At 52.6% G+C, this 18,773-nt stretch overlaps 3 protein-coding genes across 4 annotated transcripts; 2 read left to right on the forward strand and 1 right to left on the reverse strand.

Moving 5' to 3' along the window:
- The first annotated feature begins 1,334 nt into the window (after nucleotides 1–1,334).
- Nucleotides 1,335–3,871, forward strand: CHCHD2 (coiled-coil-helix-coiled-coil-helix domain containing 2). Its single transcript, XM_027666827.1, has 4 exons — nucleotides 1,335–1,498; nucleotides 2,048–2,294; nucleotides 2,916–3,060; nucleotides 3,561–3,871. The coding sequence occupies exons 1-4, from the start codon at nucleotides 1,449–1,451 to the stop codon at nucleotides 3,569–3,571; spliced, it is 453 nt and encodes a 150-aa protein (XP_027522628.1). The 5' UTR covers nucleotides 1,335–1,448; the 3' UTR covers nucleotides 3,572–3,871.
- Nucleotides 3,872–5,435: 1,564 nt separating this feature from the next.
- On the forward strand, nucleotides 5,436–12,445 carry PHKG1 (phosphorylase kinase catalytic subunit gamma 1). The gene is made up of 10 exons (XM_027666821.1): nucleotides 5,436–5,565; nucleotides 7,538–7,671; nucleotides 7,970–8,145; nucleotides 8,457–8,511; nucleotides 9,132–9,197; nucleotides 9,396–9,559; nucleotides 10,088–10,178; nucleotides 11,000–11,153; nucleotides 11,234–11,359; nucleotides 12,134–12,445. Exons 2-10 carry the CDS (start codon nucleotides 7,589–7,591, stop codon nucleotides 12,383–12,385), a joined length of 1,167 nt encoding a protein of 388 aa, XP_027522622.1. The 5' UTR covers nucleotides 5,436–5,565; nucleotides 7,538–7,588; the 3' UTR covers nucleotides 12,386–12,445.
- An 806-nt stretch (nucleotides 12,446–13,251) lies between these two features.
- On the reverse strand, nucleotides 13,252–18,738 carry SUMF2 (sulfatase modifying factor 2). 2 transcript variants are annotated; one of them, XM_027666822.1, is made up of 9 exons: nucleotides 18,053–18,167; nucleotides 17,623–17,779; nucleotides 16,322–16,436; nucleotides 15,768–15,812; nucleotides 15,396–15,546; nucleotides 14,999–15,054; nucleotides 14,504–14,588; nucleotides 13,829–13,994; nucleotides 13,252–13,478 (listed from the first exon to the last, which is right to left on the reverse strand). In XM_027666822.1, the coding sequence occupies exons 1-9, from the start codon at nucleotides 18,117–18,119 to the stop codon at nucleotides 13,373–13,375; spliced, it is 948 nt and encodes a 315-aa protein (XP_027522623.1). In that variant the 5' UTR covers nucleotides 18,120–18,167; the 3' UTR covers nucleotides 13,252–13,372. The 2 variants fall into 2 exon arrangements, with proteins under 2 accessions (XP_027522623.1, XP_027522625.1); XM_027666824.1 differs by lacking the exons at nucleotides 13,252–13,478; nucleotides 13,829–13,994 and adding an exon at nucleotides 13,995–14,093 and having other exon boundaries at nucleotides 14,448–14,588; nucleotides 18,053–18,738.
- Nucleotides 18,739–18,773: the final 35 nt, after the last annotated feature.

Raw genomic sequence — 18,773 nt, forward strand, 5'->3', positions numbered from 1 at the left:
ACAATCTTTGCTCACTGTAAACACCACCAAAAACACTGGTACTGCTGTGTTTGGGAATGGACACCAGCTACTCCTTCTCCTGCCCTTCCCCAGTTCCTTGCAGCCCGTTATTGTGGGCATTAGGAGATGGTGGGAGTGAGTCAGTACAAAAGGAAGCTCTGGAGTTTTCCCAAGGAAGGCAGGAGAACAAAGCACAAAGGCAGCATTCATCCCATCCTGCCCTCATTGTTCCGCAGAACAAAACCAATTCAAAGAGGGACGCGCTGCAAAATGACTTCAAGCACCAAGAATCCCTCTGCCAGCAAAAGAAAGGGAGTTGAAAACCATTAATTAAAAAGAGTGGAGAAAACCACTCATTAAGAAATGAGTTGTTTGAACACTGGAAAAAGTATAAACGAAATTATAAATCTCCCGCTCTCTGTGCCATGATTTGCTGTCAATGGGAACAAGGGGAGAGGGACAATGGGAAAGGAGCGGAGATGACATACACAGGAGAACATGAAATGTTATTTATATTTATCTCCTAATCATTTTTATATTAACAACTGCTTTTCTTAACTGTGCTTCTGGATTACCACTATATAAACTCACAATTTAATGCTTCCTTCATCAGACAAGAGTTACATCCCCTGACATACAAGATGTTGAAATAACTTGCCTTACACAGCTCTCTCCTTTACAACTGAAGAAACTATGAACAAGCAATTTTTTGTCATGAATTATCATGACTGGTGATAATCTATATGTGATATAGATGTATCTTTTGTATACATGCATATGCACATATATACATGTACATACATATACACATATATACATACACATATATGCATATTTATATAAATATATGCATATATATACATGTATACATACATATTTTTGTATATACATATATATATATAAATACACACACACACACATATAATTAATGAGATCCCCTCAGTCTTCTCTGGGCTAAAATCCAACACCTTCAATTCTTCTGAAGGGCTTTTGGGGAGGTTCCTTCTCCACAGAGAACGACTCCCTGAGGGCTGAAACACGTTTAACCGTAGCTTAGGTATTTATTGCGACTGTGGGTCCCGCCGGCGCGGGTTTAAACCGCAGTCCATGTGTTCATTTTGAACCGAGCGCCCCGCAGGCGCGGGTTTATCGCCGTTTATGCGTTTATTTTGCCCTGAGGGTCCCGCAGGTGCGGGTTTATCGCCCTTTACGTGTTTATTTTCACCGCAGACACCGCCGCCATCGCGGCCCCTCGCGGCTGTTCCCGCGCGTCCCCTCAGGCGGGCGGAGGGGGCGTGGCCTCTGCAGGGCCCCGCCCTCCCGCGCGGACGCGGAAGTGACGCGCACGCGGTGACCTTCAGAGGAGGCGGGCGGGTGTTGGGACAGGCCGCGCTTTCTCTTTCTTCCCGGTTCCCTCCGCTCCGGCTCCTGCTCTGCTCCCCGCCACCATGCCCAGGGGCAGCCGCAGCCGCACGTCCCGGGTGCCGCCCCCCGCCAGGTGAGGGCCACCTGGGCCGCCTCCTCCTCTCTCCGTCCCCTCTCCTTCCTGGGGGCCCCGCGCAGGCCGCAGCGGCCTGTCCGCCATTGCACTGCGGCCGCTGCGGCCCGGCGGGTTGGAGCTGCGGTGGCTCTGGGGCAGCGGGATTGGGTGCTTGTTGGGGGGGTGGAAGTGGGTCTGCTCGGCCACAAGGCCTGGCCAATCCCGCGTCTGGACTTTAAGGCCTTATTAACCCTTAAGGGTTAATCAACCTCATTTGGGTCATATCTCATTTTTTTGCGCAAGATTTTGCAGTCCTTTGTGGGGTGGGGGGACGGCGAGGCTTTAAAACAGCCAGAAAGAAGCCTGTAAATGTGACCCTGTCTTGCGTAAGTCGCTCACCAGAACACCGAGTTCCTGCCCTCGGGGTGTAACTCTGTGACTCTTCCGGAGGGACAGTGACCTCCTGGCCCTGCAGCCACGTGGGCTCTGCCCGGAGCGGTTTGGAGTGATGATGATGATGATGATGATGATGGTAATGATGTGAGGCTTCTCTCTCTCTCGTCGCAGCCGGGCCCCGCCGATGAGAGCCGCGTCCCCAGCGCCGGCTCCTCGGGCCCAGGTCCCGGCCGCGGCTCCGCCTTCTGCCGTGGCGGCTCCGGCGCCGAGGCAGCCAGGGCTGATGGCCCAGATGGCCTCGACCGCCGCCGGGGTCGCCGTGGGCTCGGCCGTGGGACACACCATCGGCCACGCCATCACCGGAGGGTTCAGTGGAGGGAGTGGCCACGAGGCTGCTCGGCCTGATATCACTTACCAGGTGAGGGAAAGCACAGCAGGACACTACTAGTGCCTTGACAGATCAGCCTGCGGGCTGAGGTAGTTGCTAGTGACATAAAACACCTCACAAGTCACAGCTAGGATTTATAATTATAATCTCTCTGTATATAGACTATATAAAAAATCATATATAGTCTGTGGCTAAATTGAATCTCCAAGATAACCACCACTCTCACCACGAGTATCTTAGAAGTAGCTCAGAAGGATGCACGAGTGATGTGTGCTTGTGGCAGGGTGTTGTTTTCTACTGGAGTGTTCCCCTTATTCAGGCAGGACTTCCATGTTCCAGGTCTGATGATGGTAAGATCTATTGCAAGACCTTTCTGTGCTGCTCAGACATTTTTTTGCCCAGATGCCATTCAGAGTTACCTGAGCATATCCAAAATCACCCAATGTGTTTCTCACTTAAAAAACTACTCTGAATGTGTCATGCCACTGCTGGAAACTTACTTTGTACTTCAGCCCATTATATTTTTTTCCATTTAAAAAGCAACATCTTCACTAAAACACAGGGAAGAAACCTCAGCCAGCAGCACGGGGGTGGTTTGGCTTTGAGCTGGAGCTGTTGGAAGGGCCCTTACAGGGTTGTGTGCTGTTTCAGGAGCCTCAGGCTGCCCAGCAGCAGCAGCAGGCTGGTCCTTGCCAGTACGAGATCAAACAATTCCTGGAGTGTGCACAGAACCAGACTGACCTCAAGCTGTGTGAGGGCTTCAGCGAGGTGCTGAAGCAGTGCAAGTTTGCTAATGGTAAGTAGGCAGTGCTGACAGTAAACTACTAAATGGGCTAATCAGTAGAATTATTGTGGGAATGATGTCCTGGGGTTTTGATCTGTCTGGTAAGGAATGGGGAGTGATGGCAGGTGCACCAAAGTCAGGTAAAGCAGCTGCTGTTCTGTTCCTGCTTTGGTCCTGTACATGTAGCTGGAGGTGATGGGGTGGAGAGGGGGTGAATTCCTGAAGTTTTGTGCTGGTGCATGGATTTAAGCTGACTGGGAAAGTGGCAGCAGCACACTTGGAGAATCAGCAGGGCACTGTGAGCCTGTAGGAAGGACAACAGCCAAACCATCCTGACCTGGGAGGGTGGGGATCCTGCACACCAGGGTGCTCTGCTGGTGTCTGCACTTCAGCATGTCCCAGCAAATGGATGAGGGGAAGGGGGAACATCCTAGCAAATCTGCTTTATGGCAAGGAAAACCAGCTGCCATTCAGGGATCCAAAACTTACTGACATAACTCCTTACCTTGCAGGTTTGGCCTAAGCCTGCAGGACAAGGCTGCTGAAGACCATCTTTCAAGAACTGACCTATGAATGAAAAAAAAAAAAAGCTTCAATAATAAAGTTTAAAGCTGTCTGATATCTTGTTAGTTCATATATTCACACTCATCCTGCCATAGCTGCCTCTGATGTGATACAACTTAACAAACAGCCGCAGATTAATTTAGCACAAAATGGAAGAAGGATCAATAAAGCAGAATGAGCTAATGTGAGTTCACTGGTTTGCTGCTCGTGTTGGATATATGTGATATGGTGTATGAATAAACTTCTCTCTCCAGAAGTACCATCATCTGTGCCTGTTGAGTTTGAGTGTTGGAGTTGAACTGGAAGGGTGACGAGGTGAGAACTGATTTTGGCAACTGTGCTGCCAGCAAGGGTGCCTGGAGGGCTGGAGCTGCAGGAGTTCAGGAATGCTGGTAGCTCAGTGGTTACCTCTGCCTGCCAGGTATCTCCTCCTTGAGCATTTGCACCCCACAGGCTGATGGAAATGGGTAGTGACAGGGGAGGCTGTGGCTGACTCTATGCTATTCTGCCCAGTGGGTGTCAGTCCTCCCACAACCTCTTATATACCTTAAAAACAAGCTCTCTGTTCAGATTCAAGGGATTCTGAGCATCACATTCCAGTTCCCAGTGACACAGAAGCTGTAGGTGTTTCCTTCATCCTGTGACAGGAGCTGAGGGCTGAAAGATTAGAGGATGGTCCTGTGGCCTTTCCCTCCTGCCTGGCTCAGGCAAGTGGCAAAGCCACTGCTGCTGCGTGAACCAAGAATAATAATCATCACTATTTTAAGAGTATATTTACTGGTACAAAGTGCAAACCCTCCTCTTTCCATCGGAGGGAGCAGCCAGCTCATGCCTTGCTCAAATCCTTGGAGCTTGCAGAGTAAACACCTTGCTGCACTTCTCTGGTAAACCCTGGATAGGGTGTTCTCCTACATGGGAGTGCGGCGGGGAATAACCCTGCTCTGAAAAGTGCAATTCCTGATAAAAATACCTTTTATGGCATGACCTGTTTTTCGTGAACTGCTTTTATGCTGCTGGATATTCTGCCTGTTCCTAAAGCCCTTCGCTTCTCATCTGCAGTTCCTGGAAGTGAAAGGATTAAATCAGTGTTCAAAATCATAGAATACTGAGTTGGAAGGAACCCATCAGGATCATCAAGTCCAACTCCTGGGGGAAGGGTCACCTCACACATGAGGAATGAGGGCTGGTGACACTGACACGAGTAGCTTTGCCTCTGCTGATGAAGCTCACAGCTGCAACAGAAATAAAACCAATTTGGGCCAAACTGTGAGAGAAAATGGCCTTAAGAGGAGACAGGAAATTCAGATTAGATACTATAAAAACTTTTTTCATTGTTGGGGTGGTCAGGTCACCTTGGAACAGGTTGCCCAGGGAGGTGGTGGAGTTGCCACACCTGGAGGTGTTCAAGACGAGCTGCGTGATGTGGTTTAGGGGTTACTGGGTGCACGGCTGGACCGGATGACTTCAAAGCTCCCTTCCCACCTCGACAATTCCACGGCTCCACGCTCCCACCCCCCGCCCGCCCTTTCCATCCCCGCAGCGCTGCCCCCGGGCGGGCCTGGCGAAGCACCGGGGGAATCCCGGATGCCGCAGCCGCCTGCACGGCAACACCCCCGCGGGAGGAGCGAGCGGCGCGGGGGCCCCGCGGGGCTCAGCCGCCCAAGGGTTAATTAAGCCCGGGCGGCGCGGCGGGGAAGTCCCGCAGCTCCGGGGCGGCCCCCGGGCCCCCCCCTCGCCCCTTGCCCGGCCATGCCCGCCCGGCGCCCGCCGCTGCCAACTCGCGCTGCGCTTTATCCGCGGCCGGGCGGCGGCGGGCGGCCCTGAGCGCTCGGATCCCGGCCCTGAGCGCTCGGATCCCGGCCCTGACCGCCCGGCTCCTGGCCCCGAGCGCCCGGCTCCCGGCGGCGGCTCCTGGCGCCAGGCCTGGGCCCAGCCCGGGCCGCCCTCAGCGAGGTGAGGCCCCGCCGGGGCGGGGGGGACCGGCCGCGTTCGGGGCGGGCGAAAAAGGGGCTGGTGGTGGTGGTGGTGGTGGTGTGTGTGGGGCGGGGGGAGAGGTGTCGCTGCCCCGCAAAACTCCTGGTTTTTCAGCGTTTTTATTTGTCTCCGGGTGCGGCGGCGGGAGGGTCGCGGTAGAAACACCCCCCCCCGTCTCCCTGGGAGGGGGGTCGGCGGCGCTGCTGGAGCCGGTTTTCGGCTGGGGGCGAGAAGGGGGAGCTCCAGTGCTAAAAACCGGCCTAAAAGCTGAGTTTAGCTTGAGCTTTCCAGGTTTATCCCGGTCGGTATTTGCACGTTATTGGATATGGATGAAGGCGAACTTTGGACCCCCTCCCCGGTGGCAGCTGCGGGCGGGGGGCGATGCCCGGCGCGTGTCCCCCAGACAGAAAATTCCCCCCTTTGCCCCTTCCCTGCAGTCCCAGCGTATCCCGTTAGTGCCATGGACCGGCTGCTTATATAATTCCAGGGAGTTATGCACAAACTCCGGGCTCTCTCGTCCCAGGAGAAGGCGGCACATGGATCCCACACTTCTCCCGGCAGTGCTCCACGGATGCACCCCCCCAACCTCCAGCCCTTCCCCACAACACCAACCCCTCCAGGATGTGGATTTTTCACTTCAAAAAGAATCAAAGTTGTTGGTTCTCCTCCACCTCAGAGATATTTTATTTTCCCTACTTCCTGATCCCGCCTCTCGTTTGTAATTCCAGCTCAGGCTTGCTTTGGCATTGCTTGTAATATTTCCAACGGCTAAAATTTTATAAATGAAGTCAAACTTACGGCTGTTTAGAACAGCCCGTGTTAGACACCCAGCAGCCAGACACCCAAACCACCCCATCGGTCTTTACAACCAGGTCGGGACAGATACACACTGATAATGGGATTTAAATGTACTTAGAGATGCCAGTGCCCTGGAGAGGGGAGGTGAGGAAAAGCCTGCAGTACTGGGGATCTCCTGCCTGCCTCTTTCCCCTGCCCAGCAACAAACTGTCACCCCAAAGCGACAGTTTTACTGCCCAAGCTTGTAAGAGCTGCTTTCCATCCTACTTGCTTGGACTCCGTGTATGGGCACAGAAAGAAGCTGAAAACATCCATTTCCCAGAGCTTAAAGGGAAAAGCCAGTAAAAATTAAGGATCAGGAGGACTGATGATATCCCACTCCCCTTCCAAAATACTGTCAAACCGCTCCTCCTCTGGCAAAAAAAACCAACCCCGAAATAGGAAAAAGAAATGAGATAAGAGCCTTACAGGAGTTTTGGAAGCTGCTGGCAGCTGCTCACAAGTGGCTGAGGAAGCTTGTTCAGCTGCTGTCCTCATGCTGGCTTGGCCCTGACTGACCCCACAGCACTCAGCTCCCCATCTGCACACTGACCCACTGAGCCCCTCTTGCTGCTTCGCTGGCTCTCACCACCTGTTTTCCCTCCTTAGTCCTTTTCCCTTCCCTTTAAACACTATTTTTTCCTCCTTGTTCTCAGGGAAAGATAATTTTGTCGTCTTAAAAATAATAAGGAAAAAAAAAAAGGAAAGAAAAAAAAGGCAGATTCCAGCACTTGGCAAGGGACTTTGGGTGGCGTTGGCATGGGGTGATGATCCTGGAGGTTGCTACTTGCCCTGTGAGCTGGGTGTGGGGAAGGGATCAGGTTTTGAGGTGCTGCAGTGCTCCCCAAAGCCTTGCCCCAGCCAGGCTGGTTCTGCCCCTTGGGACAGCTAGGCTATGGGGGAATCCAGTGGGATTTCTCCTGTTCTCAGTGGGATCTCCACAAGGTCCCAAGGGCAAAGCTTGGCTTTTCCAACCAGAAAAATAATCCTGTTGGTCTTTGGTCCAGGATTGTCCTCCTCCTCCTTCCTCCTCAGTATTTTCTCCTCCAGAAGGCATCAAGGGTCCCAGCCCCAGGGGCAGCCAGTGCCTGTCCTCACTCTTTTCTCCTTGCAGTCCCTTCGTGCCTGCAGACGAGCCCAGAGTGCTGCCAGATAGGACCTAGAGATGACCAAGGAAGAAGAGCTACCAGACTGGAACTCATCCAAGGAGTTTTATGAAAAATATGAACCGAAGGAGGTTTTGGGCAGGTAAAGCCTGTTCTTGGCAAACAGCTTGTTTTGGTTTCACGCATTCCAGTACCCGATAGGAACAGTGTTCCCTGGGAATCTGATACAAACAGGGCCCACAGCAGCATGGGGCTAAAAATAGCATGGAACAGCACTTTCCATCAGCTCAAAAACCTCCTGTCCCACCGAGACAGGGCGACAGAGCGAGACCCGCTCGTGCATGAAATACCGACCGGCCCAGGTGCCGCTGGCACGGCCGTGGGGTCGGGTTGGGTGGGCAGGAGTGGAACCCCCATCCTGTCTGTGTCGTCCCTGGCAGGGGGGTGAGCAGCGTCGTCCGTCGGTGCATCCACAAAACCACCAGGCAGGAATATGCCGTGAAGATCATCGACATCACGGCGGGAAACATCTCCCCCAAGGAGGTGCAGGAGCTGCGGGAAGCCACCACCAAGGAGATCGACATCCTCCGCAAAGTCTCAGGCCACCCCAACGTCAGTAAGTCAGGGCAAGGGGGTTTTCTGCCCTGTTTAAGTCTCCAGTGTGTCCCCCCAGGAATGGTTTCGGGGATGAAATCCCTGGAAGGTCAGAGCTCTGATGGTCGTAACACGACACAGGGCACCTGCTCAGAGTGTTGTTTGTTCTGCCTCGACACACACACCAGCAGTGCCCATGCTGTCTCCCAGCCAAAACACTAGTGCAGATCAACTCCTCATTAATTCTGTTAGCAATTAAATCAGCAATTTTAGCCTGTTAACAGACAGGAACATGCTATACACTGTGCTCACAGCCCCCCTGTTTTATTGCAGTCCAGCTGAAGGACAGCTATGAATCCAGCACCTTCTTCTTCTTGGTGTTTGACCTGTAAGTACCAGCTTGCCCAGCATCCCAGGCCCATTCCCTCTCTGCAGATTGGCCCCAGATTTTTATGGCCCAGACAGGGCAAAGTTGGGGCACAACCAGCTCTTAAGGTAGAATCAAGCCAGCTCATTGCAGCTTTGCTGCCAGCACTGTTTCCCCTCCGTCAGCAGCTCAGGTTTCCCTGTAACATTTGGTGGGAGCTGTCATGCACCCCTGTGGGTTATTTATATGCTCAGTGGGACCAGGGTGTCTGTGATGCCTCAGCTCTCGATGCCAGGGCAGTAGGATGGATGTCAGTGGAGGGGGATGGCACTGTGAGAGCCCCGTCCCTGTCCCATCTTTCATGGTTGGACTTGATGATCTTAAAGGTCTTTTCCAACCTTAACAATACTGTGATTCTGTCCAAAACCTGCCCTCTCCAGGCACAGCCTTTTCTCCTGCCACCCGATGTTTTACAGAAATATATAAAGGCATTTTTACCCCTTCTTACTAACAAGTCAGCTCCTTATTTTGTGCAATGGGTGCCCTGGGTTGTTAAGGGGCAGCAATCCCTGGGTGCCACCGCCCTGGTTTGCCATTACAGCTCAGCCACTGCCTGACTCTGTTTCCCCCACCTCGTGCAGGATGAAGAGAGGGGAGCTCTTCGACTACCTCACCGAGAAAGTCACCTTGAGCGAGAAAGAAACCAGGTAAGGCCAGATGCAGATGGCTGAAAATCATGTTGCAAAAGCACAGCATGGTTTTGAGGGACAACCCTGCAGCCAGCACGGCACCCATGGACAAAACAGCACCCCAGGCTGTGCTCCTGTGCTGTGTCCCTCTCCCCATCCCCATCCCTGGGAGCGTGGTGCATTTGGGATAGGACATGTGTTGCCATCCATCCCCAGGAAGATCATGCGAGCGCTGCTGGAAGTGATCCAGTACCTCCATTCCATCAACATCGTCCACCGGGACCTGAAGCCGGAGAACATCCTCCTGGATGATGACATGAACATTAAGCTGACAGATTTTGGCTTCTCCTGCCAGCTGAACGAGAATGAGAAGCTCAAAGGTAGGAGGATGGCAAGGTGAGGGTGATGCTGGAATGTTGTTGCAGTGCCCATGGGAGTCAGTGGAGTTCTTCCAGCCCCACTGTCTCTTTGGGCCAGTCTCTCTGCCATGGGTGCAAACTGGTGCTGGTCTTGGGGTGCTCTCCTGCTCACACACAAGTTTTGCCTGCCCTCAGCCTCCACACTCTCCTTGCCATGAAAAAGTTGTTGCCCCTTAGGAAAACCATCCTATTCTTTCCATGTCTTTTTTCCTCCATCAATGAGTTGATCCTCATTACCCCATCCATGTACTGCCCAACATTTTTCCCCCCAACTCCTACCTGCAAAGAGCCAGAGATCCAACAACAGTCATTCCCTCCCAGCAGCATCCCCATCCCTCTGTTCACTCGCTTTTTAGCCACTATAACTGACCATCCCACAGCAAAGATCCCACCTGGGATCCAGTTCCCCCTCACTGACTGCTCAGGGGTGGATGGGGTGGCACAAACCCCCTGGATGGCTCAGGGGGATGCTCTGCCCTGTCTCCTCAGAGATCTGTGGCACACCTGGATACCTGGCCCCCGAGATCCTGCAGTGCTCCATGGATGATGAGCACCAAGGCTACGGGAAGGAGGTCGATATGTGAGTAAGATGCTGCCCCCACACCTCCCCTTGGTTTGAGGCAGAGCCAGAGTTGTGCCAATAGGAACCCATTAGAGTGTTTGAAAAGAGTTAAATAACAACCCTGGCAGCTGCAAGGGGCTGTCCTGGTGACCAGGGAGCTCAGGCACAGAGCAGGGGGAGAAGCAGCCTTTGCCCTCTCAGGGAGGAAGCAAAGCAACACCTTCTGTTCATAGAAGTCAACTCAGCTGAGCTCCAAGACACATCACACACCTTGTTTAAACACACATGAACCTGAGGCAGCCCCTGGGAGAGCAGCCAGCTCAGGACAGCCTTTCAGAGCCCCACAGGAACTTTGCCACCATCTCTGGCGGCTTCAGGCTCAGGTCCTCAGTGCTCAGAGCCGTAACCAAGCACTCAAAACACACTAGGGCATTTCAGTTCCTTTCCAGTTTAAATATCACTGTTAACTGCCATGGCAGGACACTTTGCACAGCACAGCCTGAGCTGAACATCTCAGAGCACCACTGCATCCCACCCTCCCACATCCTCTCCTTCCCCTAAAAAACCCAAGAAAGGCAAATACCTCCATCTCTCAGCTTCGTCCTGCAGCATCCAGGGAGCAGCTCCACATCAGCTCAGCTCAAACCCCTCCCCAGCAGCAGGGCAGCCCCTGCTCCTCATCACCCCTCAGAGTTAACAAGCCTCAGCAGCAGCTCAGCCTCCCTCACCGACACCACCCAGGGCAGTTTCCTCCTGGTTTTCCAGGGAGGCAAAGGCAAGTGTAGCCACCACTGGGGTGCCACATGGGGGGCTGGAGGCTCAATTTGGGCTGCCCACAGGTGGAGCACCGGGGTGATCATGTACACCTTGCTGGCCGGCTCCCCTCCCTTCTGGCACCGCAAGCAGATGCTGATGCTGCGGATGATCATGAACGGGGACTACCAGTTCAGCTCCCCGGAGTGGGACGACCGCTCCGACACTGTCAAGGACCTGGTAGGTGCTTGGGATGGGAAAAATCGGAGTGGAGGGGGGTGTTGCAGACACCTGGGATACATCTGGGCGTCCCCCTGCAGATCTCCCGGTTCCTGGTGGTGGACCCCCGGCAGCGGTACACGGCTGGGCAGGCGCTGGCACACCCCTTCTTCCAGCAGTACGACGCGGAGGAGGTTCGGCACTTCAGCCCCTTCCGGAAATTCAAGGTGAGGAGGAGCTTGGGAGCTGCAGGAGCCAGCAGGAGGAGGGGTTTCCCAGCTGAGCAGAGAGAAACTGGGAGTTCAGCAAAGCTGATGGAGCTGGGCTTTGGGAGGATGCGGCGGCCTGGGTGAGGGTTGCTCTCCAAGCACTTCAGTGTACTGGTACTTCCTAAGGGCTTTATCACAGGATGGGGTTAAATAAGAGAAGGGAAAAACTTGCCTCACCTCCAAAAAAACCATTATATAAGAGCTGGGGTTGTTAAGTCTGCAGAAGAGAAGGCTTCAGGGAGACCTCAGAGCCCCTTCCAGTGCCTAAAGAGGCTCCAAGAGAGCTGGAGAGGGACTTCGGACAAGGGCCTGGAGTGACAGGACAAGGGGGAATAGCTTCACACTGACAGAGAGCAGGGTTAGATTAGATATAAGGAAGAAATTCTTCCCTGTGAGGGTGGGGAGGCCCTGGCACAGGTTGCCCAGAGAAATTGTGGAAGTGTTCAGGCCAGGGCTTGGAGCAACCTGGTCTAGTGGAAGGTGTCCCTGCCCATGGCAGGGGTCTGGGACAAGATGAGCTTTAAGGTCCCTTCCAACCCAAACCATTCTATGATTCCCTGGCACAAATCCGTGCCCTCTGCCAGCCCCTCATGGACTAAACTCCTGTGCCAGGAGCCGGGCTCTCCCCCAAACTCCTCCACACGGATAAGTGGCCGCATGGGACACGCTGGGGCCGACCTGGCCGTGTTGTAGGAGTGCCCAGGGATCCCAGCCTGTCCCCCTGTGCTGCAGGTGATCTGCCTGACCGTCCTGGCCTCAGTCCGAATTTACTACCAGTACCGGCTGGTGAAGTCGGTCACCAGGGAGCTCGTGGTGCGCGACCCCTACGCCCTGAAGCCCGTCCGGAAGCTCATCGATGCCTGTGCCTTCAGGACCTACCGGCACTGGGTGAAGAAGGGGGAGGCCCAGAACAGGGCTGCCCTCTTCGAGAACACCTGCAAGGCCATCCTGCTGACCCTGGCAGCCGAGGAAGAGCTGTTCTGATCACCCTGTGGAAGCCTGTGATTTGGCTCTCGATAGGCGAGTAAAATCTCTGGAAACAAAGTGGGGATTTCGTTTTTTCTTTCCTTCTCTTTCGCTGGCCTCGGGTCAGGTGCAAATGCCGACCCAGCTGTGATTTGCCCCTGGGGTTCGTCCCACTGTAAGAATGGGTTTGGAGAAGTCACTTTTTAATAGAGGCATAACCAGCTGCAGCTCCCAACAGGGAAGGCTCAGCCCTTGGCAAAGCCCAGCACCAGAGCATGATCCTTTTGGGACAGTCAGAGGGGCAGGAGTGATGAGCAGTGCCCTAAGTGGTATCCCTGCCCACCCATGTGCTTGGGGCTCCTCGTCCCATCAGGTTTGATGGGACCTGTGCTCGTGCACAGACAGTTTGTAGCCTTTGTGCTGGCTGTAACACCTGGGAGAGGTGGGTCACTGGTTTGTGACACCTGTGCACTTAGAAACCAGCAAACACGTTATTTTGTCACTGCTCAAGGGTCAATAAAGGTGTCTCTTTTTATTTCTGGGAAGGCTCAGCAGGTGGTTGAAGCTGGGACTTCCTGAGGGGGATGGAGACTGATATATGAAGGAATCCCCATTCCAGGGATGTGCCCCCATCACTTCCCCCCTGGGAGCTGCCTCTCATGGCAGCCCCACATACACCACAGGGGGGCTGTGGGTGTGGGTGGGGCTGGAGGTCAGAGAAGCTCTTGCCTGGTCCCACACACATACACCCCTCTGCTTATTTAAAAAGGACACCAAAAGGAGAGCTGGAATATCTACCACACCAAATGGATCCTAAAGACAAACCCGCCTGCCTGCCGTTCCCAGTCGCTGCTCCCACCCAGACATCCCAGTGCCCAAAGGAGTTATAGCTGAAAGTATTTATTTTTAATTTTTTAAAACCATCAGGATTTAATGGAATTGACAGCTGGGGGTTAGTGATCATCTCCACAGGAGAAAATGCCTCAGGTCTTCCCAAGTGACCCCTCAGAGCTCGGGTTTGGTCCGGCTTTTCCAGGCTGTGACAGGCGGGATGTCGGCAGCGCAGCGGAAGCTGAGGTTGTCAGAGGCCGAGTCTGGTGTGTTCCCCATTCTCAACAGTGAAAAAGAAACCCCAAATTAACCCTTCCTAGTTAACACTTAGATCATTTAATGTGAGCTGCTGTAACAGACTAGAAACATCTTCCATTTCTTTTGAATAACTTCAAGAAAAGCATTTAATTCTAAATACACGATGGAAAACACTCATGGTTTGAGAAGCAGTTAGGGCTGGATTTATAGCAGGAAAGTTTTAGCAGTATTTGTAGTGTGTTCTCCCAACTGCTTCTCAAAAAAACCTGAGCAGGAACAAACAATTATCTTCCAAAACAAACCTCCATTCCAAATAAAACCAGGCCAGAGGAAATCCCTGCAAAGCAGCACCTGGGCCTTGCCCAGACCTACCTGGTGGTAACACGAGCTCTGTGGTTTGCAGACCCATCTGCAGTGTCAATCCACGAGGCCCCTCTCAGGACCTGCATGTGCTGAGCCCCCTGCCTGGATGGCCTTCCCGGAGCCAGGAACTCCGACGCCGTCCACTCCCAGGTGTTTCCCAGCAGATCGTAGAGCCCTGAGACAGGGATGGTTTTGTGTCAGGATTACAAGAGCACATTTGTGAGGGCTGCAGAAGCACTTTGGGGTGCGAGAGGGGGCACAACATTCAAACCATCACTGCAAGAGCATGGTTTAACAGTGAGACTGGGAACCAGAAGGTCTTTACTATGTTCCAAACTGGCCCCAGTTTACAACTGGGCCTTTAATGTTTCTCATCATTTCCCATCTGTGTGAGGGCATGGCATCCACTGCCCTCCAGTGTGCTGGGGATTTTCAGGTACATCACACTGAGTTGGAAAATAACCAAGTTTTGATTAAAAGCAGGGGATGGTTTGGTGCATTGGAGTGCACTGGGTGCACATCAGCCAACTTCAGCACCAACCAGCAATGCTTTTCTGGGCTCAGCTATTCCATCAAGATGCTGCTGTGATCCCACGTCACATCTGAAACTCTGCCACAACTACAGGATTTTATAACAAGTGTTGATTTAGGAAGCAGATCCCCCAGAGCAGGGGGAGGATGTACCATAGCTGTTCTGAGGGGGAAATGCTGTCACTGGTGAGACGCCGTGATAACCGTCCTCAGCCGTGTCCACCCGCGGGAAATCGCCCTGGGGGAACACACATCACTCCAAGCAAAGAACCACCACAGAAACAACATAAAATCTTGCTTTTCACGGGGCTGTGTCGCACTTAAATTAGGCAAATAACTCTCTGTTGCAAATTTACACAGCATTTCTGGCCAAAGGAGATCAACCACCTAAAGTTCTCCCAAGACAACCCCCTTCTCAAACAAATTTATGTATGAATTTTAAGAAGCACTGAAATCCTGGTTTCCCAGGGAAGATGGGGTGACCCTGCTCTCTCTAAAGGTATTTTGGACAACCCACCAGGAGCTGAGTTTCAGTACTCTGCAATTAAGTCCCCAGTGCTCCCCAGCACCAGCAGCCAGTGCAGTGGTCGAGTTAACCACCACCCTCAGGAGAGCTCAGCACAGATGGGATGATTTTTAGGATCTCACCTGCCACAGATTTGTACGGTTTGGCTGGAACTTGTTTCCCCAGGGATACAGCCTTTCTGCCAAGGAGGAAAAGACACCTGTTACTCCTGTGTCACTCCAGTTTTTAACCAGGCTTTTATGATTGGTTTTATAATTATATGAACGGGGCTTGTGGGTCTAATCCCTACAGACACTGCCAAGGAAGCGAGGAGAGATGGGAATCAGCAACATCTTAATTATTTACTTATTGTTATTATTATTAGACTCCCAGGCCAAAAGAGGTGGTTTACCTCCTCCCTGTCCCTTTTCTCCCCCCTGTTAACCCGTGAAAACATCCCAGGATGGAGGTTTGGATCTGATGGAACTAACACTACTCAGTGTCTTGGTTTGGAAAAGGGTCAGAGCTTGTGGTACATACGCTCCAGTCCTCCCCTGGCAGCAAATTCCCACTCCTCCTCTGTCGGGAGCCTCTTCCCTTTCCAGGCACAGAAAGCTTGTGCATCATTCCAGCTCACGTGCAGCACCGGGTAATCCAGCCTGTCCTTTATGCTGGAGCCAGGGCCTGAGGGCTGGGAAGAATTGCAGCAAGCAGATTTGAAATGATCATATCAAATTTTCAATTAGAAAGGGACTGGGGGGGGTGGAGGAGGTGAAGGGATGGAAAATGCAGCAGAGCTGCTATTTTCCAGCCCCCCCCCCCCTATTTTCGGTCGATAAGGTTCAGCACACGCTGACACACACACGAGCTCCCAGCACGGAGAGGATTCAGCACAGCAGGTTTTTCACTCACCTGTCTCCAAAAAGCCTTTTCGATGGGCAGCCACCACGGGGCCGACTGGGGAAAGAAACACCACCAGATTAAAGGTAAACTGGTGACACCTGAACTGGTGACACCCCCTGACACTGTCCCACAGCAGCGTGTGTTAGTCTGGAAATGGGTCAAAGCTGCAGTTTGAGCTGGGTTATCACAGGCATTGGGATGGTGCTTTCCCACAGAGCACAGGCATCTGATTTTAAGAGTGAAAATAGATCAAGAGGCTCGTGCTGGTTTAGTTTTTCTGTTTAAAGTTTGATTATTGAAGTACTTTGAGACATGCTTTGCTCTGTCACAGCTCCCTGGAGCAGCTCTGACAGCGCTCACAGAGGATGTGAACAGGGGAGCACCAGGAATCAACCCCAGCTCGGCCTGGGGTTCAAAACCCTGTCAGGTTCAAAAGCAAAACCACCCCAGACTAAAGAAAAACCCCTGAGAACAGCCAGGCCCTGCACTGAGAGGCACCTGCTCCTCAGTGGAAAAGCAAACCCATCATCACTGAAACTCATCCCTGTGGGGTTTAGATTTACCTCCAGTTTTTGGGTGACTTTTTTTTTCAGCTCCTCGGACACGAAATCCTCAAAGACAAAGCTCCAGCCAAACGCTTCTGCTTCTGTTTTGTATTTCTTTTCTCTAACAAACTCCCTGCCATAAATACAACGTGTTCAGGCTTCTGGGTAAGAGATCTTCAAGTGCTGCACCACCAAATACAGCAATGTGTGCATGCAGCAAGTTCAGAGCAAGGCAAAAGGTACATGACCCACAGACACCCCAGCTCCAGAGAGTCCTGGCTCCTCCCCAGCACAGTTCCATATGGATTGATACAGATTTAACAGAAAAACCATATAGATCTAACAGATAAAACCATTCAATATGCATCTGTTCACAGATTGATCATTTTTATGTTACCTGTGCAGGTAAACTCACCCTGCACTCAGGTCTTCCATAACATGTAACAACTGCAGAGATTCAAAATCCCTTAAAAGCCAATAAAACCTGCAGATGCTGTTGTAAATGCCCCCAAAATGCAAAAAAATGTCACATACTACTGAACAATCTCACTCTGCTTCTACACCATTTGTTTCCCCATTGCCTAAGTTGCAATAATTGCCATTACTGGGCAGTTTCTGGTGCAAGGAAGTGTTTTTAACCAACAAGGGCTCAGCCAGGCAAGCAAAGGCATTTCCCCCAGTGCATTTATTAGTGCTCTGTACAAGGGCTTTGATAAAATTCATGGAGTGGTCTGGTATTTACAAATGGGAATTGAACCTACAGGAACCTGAAACCTGAAGTAGAACGGCCCTATTAGTAAAAAAGAGGCACATACACAAAAAATAGATGTGTTTGGAAGAGGAGTAGCAGAGGAGAAGTAGAGGAGCAGGAGGACAAAAGGAAGAAGGAAAGGCAGAAGAGAAGGGGGAAAGAAGAGAAGGGGGAGAAAAGGAAGAAAATGAAGAGAAAAGGAGGAGAAAAAGAAGAGAAGGAAGAAGAGGAGAGGAAAAAGAAGAGGCTAAAGAGGAGAAGAATAAGAGGAAAAAGGGGGAGGGGAATGAGGAGAAGAAAGAGGAAGAGAAGGGAACAAGGGGAAAGAAAGAGGAGGAAAGGATAAAAAAAAGGAAGGATGTTTGCAAGGTACACTGGTAAGATGCTTTGGCCTGCACTCGTAGGGTTATTTATTACTGACAGACACATTTTTTTGGGAGCACCCAAGCGTTGGCTTTCAAGCCGCAGGCACCAGCCCCAAAGGACCCGGCACCCACACCCAGAGCAGCACCCTCCCCTCAGCCACCCGAGGCACCGAGGGCTCGCCCGGCAGAGCCTTCGCTCTCACCTGAAATCCCTGTTCGTGACGGGGTGTTTGTCGACAGCGAACGGCTTCACCGTCACCTCCCTGACGGGCCCCTCCTCGCCCCTCCTCTCCAGGGAGCTGGATCCCATCTGGAACGTCCCTCCGGGCAGCTGCACCATGCCTTCATCCTTCCCGGGAGCTGAAAGGGGAAGAGATTCGGCACGAGAAGTTCAATTTTCAAGCGCAGCTCCTGCGGGAACACCCCTGGATGTTCGTGCTGGAGGGGGGTGCGCTGCCGCAGCGACTGCGATCGGCGCTTCTACAGGTCTGGGGGGTTCGGTTACAAGGTTTAAAACATTCCAAGCCCCGTTTTCAGTGTTTGTCGGGCAGGGAGTGGCTCCGCTCGCGGGGGAGGATGGGCAGGGAGCTCGGTGGAGGGCAGGGGTGGCTGCGCGGGGGTCTCGGCTCTCACCGCGCTGAGCCCCGCAGCACAGCACGACCAGGAGCAGGATCAGGAGCGGCCCCGCCGCCCCGGCCATCCCGGGGGATCCGACCCGGAGGTGCTGCGGGCTCGGGAAGCGCTTCCGGGCCCTGCCCCACGTGGATGGCCCGTTCTGTAAGAAAAGGGGCATTTCCTTCTCCAGCAACTACAAACGCAGAGGTTAAAACGCGTTTCGCCTTCTGGCACCGGGACCACCCGCAAACCCCTCCACCCAGGCTTGCAAGGGGGGCTTCTTTTAGTGTTTGAGGGTTTTTTTTTTTGTGGTGGGTTATTGATTTTTAAGGTTTCTTTTATGGTCATTCAGCAGCCACGTGAGTGAGGAAGGAGACTCCTGTCTGTTAACACAAAGCAGCACTGGGATTAGGGAAAATCATTTAGGAGGGCAGGGGGCTGTTCCCCTCCCCTAATCCCGATCTTAAACTGCAGCTCTGCCTAGACCTGCTCTAGTACCCATCCATAAATACATTAATGCATCAGTATCAGTGTTAAAAATTCACCCCTCTGTTGTGACAAGGGTGACAACCTTGCACAGGTCCTTCCTTCCACCCACTTCAACCCATTCTCCAGTAAGTGAACTCAGTTTGATTCATAAGCAAGTACAAAACTATTAAGTGATTGCCTTAATCCCAGGTCTGATCCCACCCTATTCCCACAGCAGACCCTTGAGCAGTAGTTTGACAGCACTCCCAAG

Source organism: Corapipo altera, unplaced genomic scaffold (assembly GCF_003945725.1).
Source record: "Corapipo altera isolate COAL_440 unplaced genomic scaffold, ASM394572v1 181, whole genome shotgun sequence".
NCBI lineage: Eukaryota > Metazoa > Chordata > Aves > Passeriformes > Pipridae > Corapipo > Corapipo altera.

Coding starts and splice junctions, on each gene's coding strand:
- CHCHD2 (XM_027666827.1), top strand. CDS start 1,449: ATGCCCAGGGGCAGCCGCAGCCGCACGTCCCGGGTGCCGCCCCCCGCC. Junction 1,499..2,047: donor CGGGTGCCGCCCCCCGCCAG/GTGAGGGCCACC, acceptor CTCTCGTCGCAG/CCGGGCCCCGCCGATGAGAG. Junction 2,295..2,915: donor GGCCTGATATCACTTACCAG/GTGAGGGAAAGC, acceptor GTGCTGTTTCAG/GAGCCTCAGGCTGCCCAGCA.
- SUMF2 (XM_027666822.1), bottom strand. CDS start 18,119: ATGGCCGGGGCGGCGGGGCCGCTCCTGATCCTGCTCCTGGTCGTGCTG. Junction 15,813..16,321: donor AAGTCACCCAAAAACTGGAG/GTAAATCTAAAC, acceptor TTCTTTCCCCAG/TCGGCCCCGTGGTGGCTGCC. Junction 15,547..15,767: donor AAAAGGCTTTTTGGAGACAG/GTGAGTGAAAAA, acceptor AATTCTTCCCAG/CCCTCAGGCCCTGGCTCCAG.
- PHKG1 (XM_027666821.1), top strand. CDS start 7,589: ATGACCAAGGAAGAAGAGCTACCAGACTGGAACTCATCCAAGGAGTTT. Junction 7,672..7,969: donor CCGAAGGAGGTTTTGGGCAG/GTAAAGCCTGTT, acceptor CGTCCCTGGCAG/GGGGGTGAGCAGCGTCGTCC. Junction 9,198..9,395: donor TTGAGCGAGAAAGAAACCAG/GTAAGGCCAGAT, acceptor ATCCATCCCCAG/GAAGATCATGCGAGCGCTGC.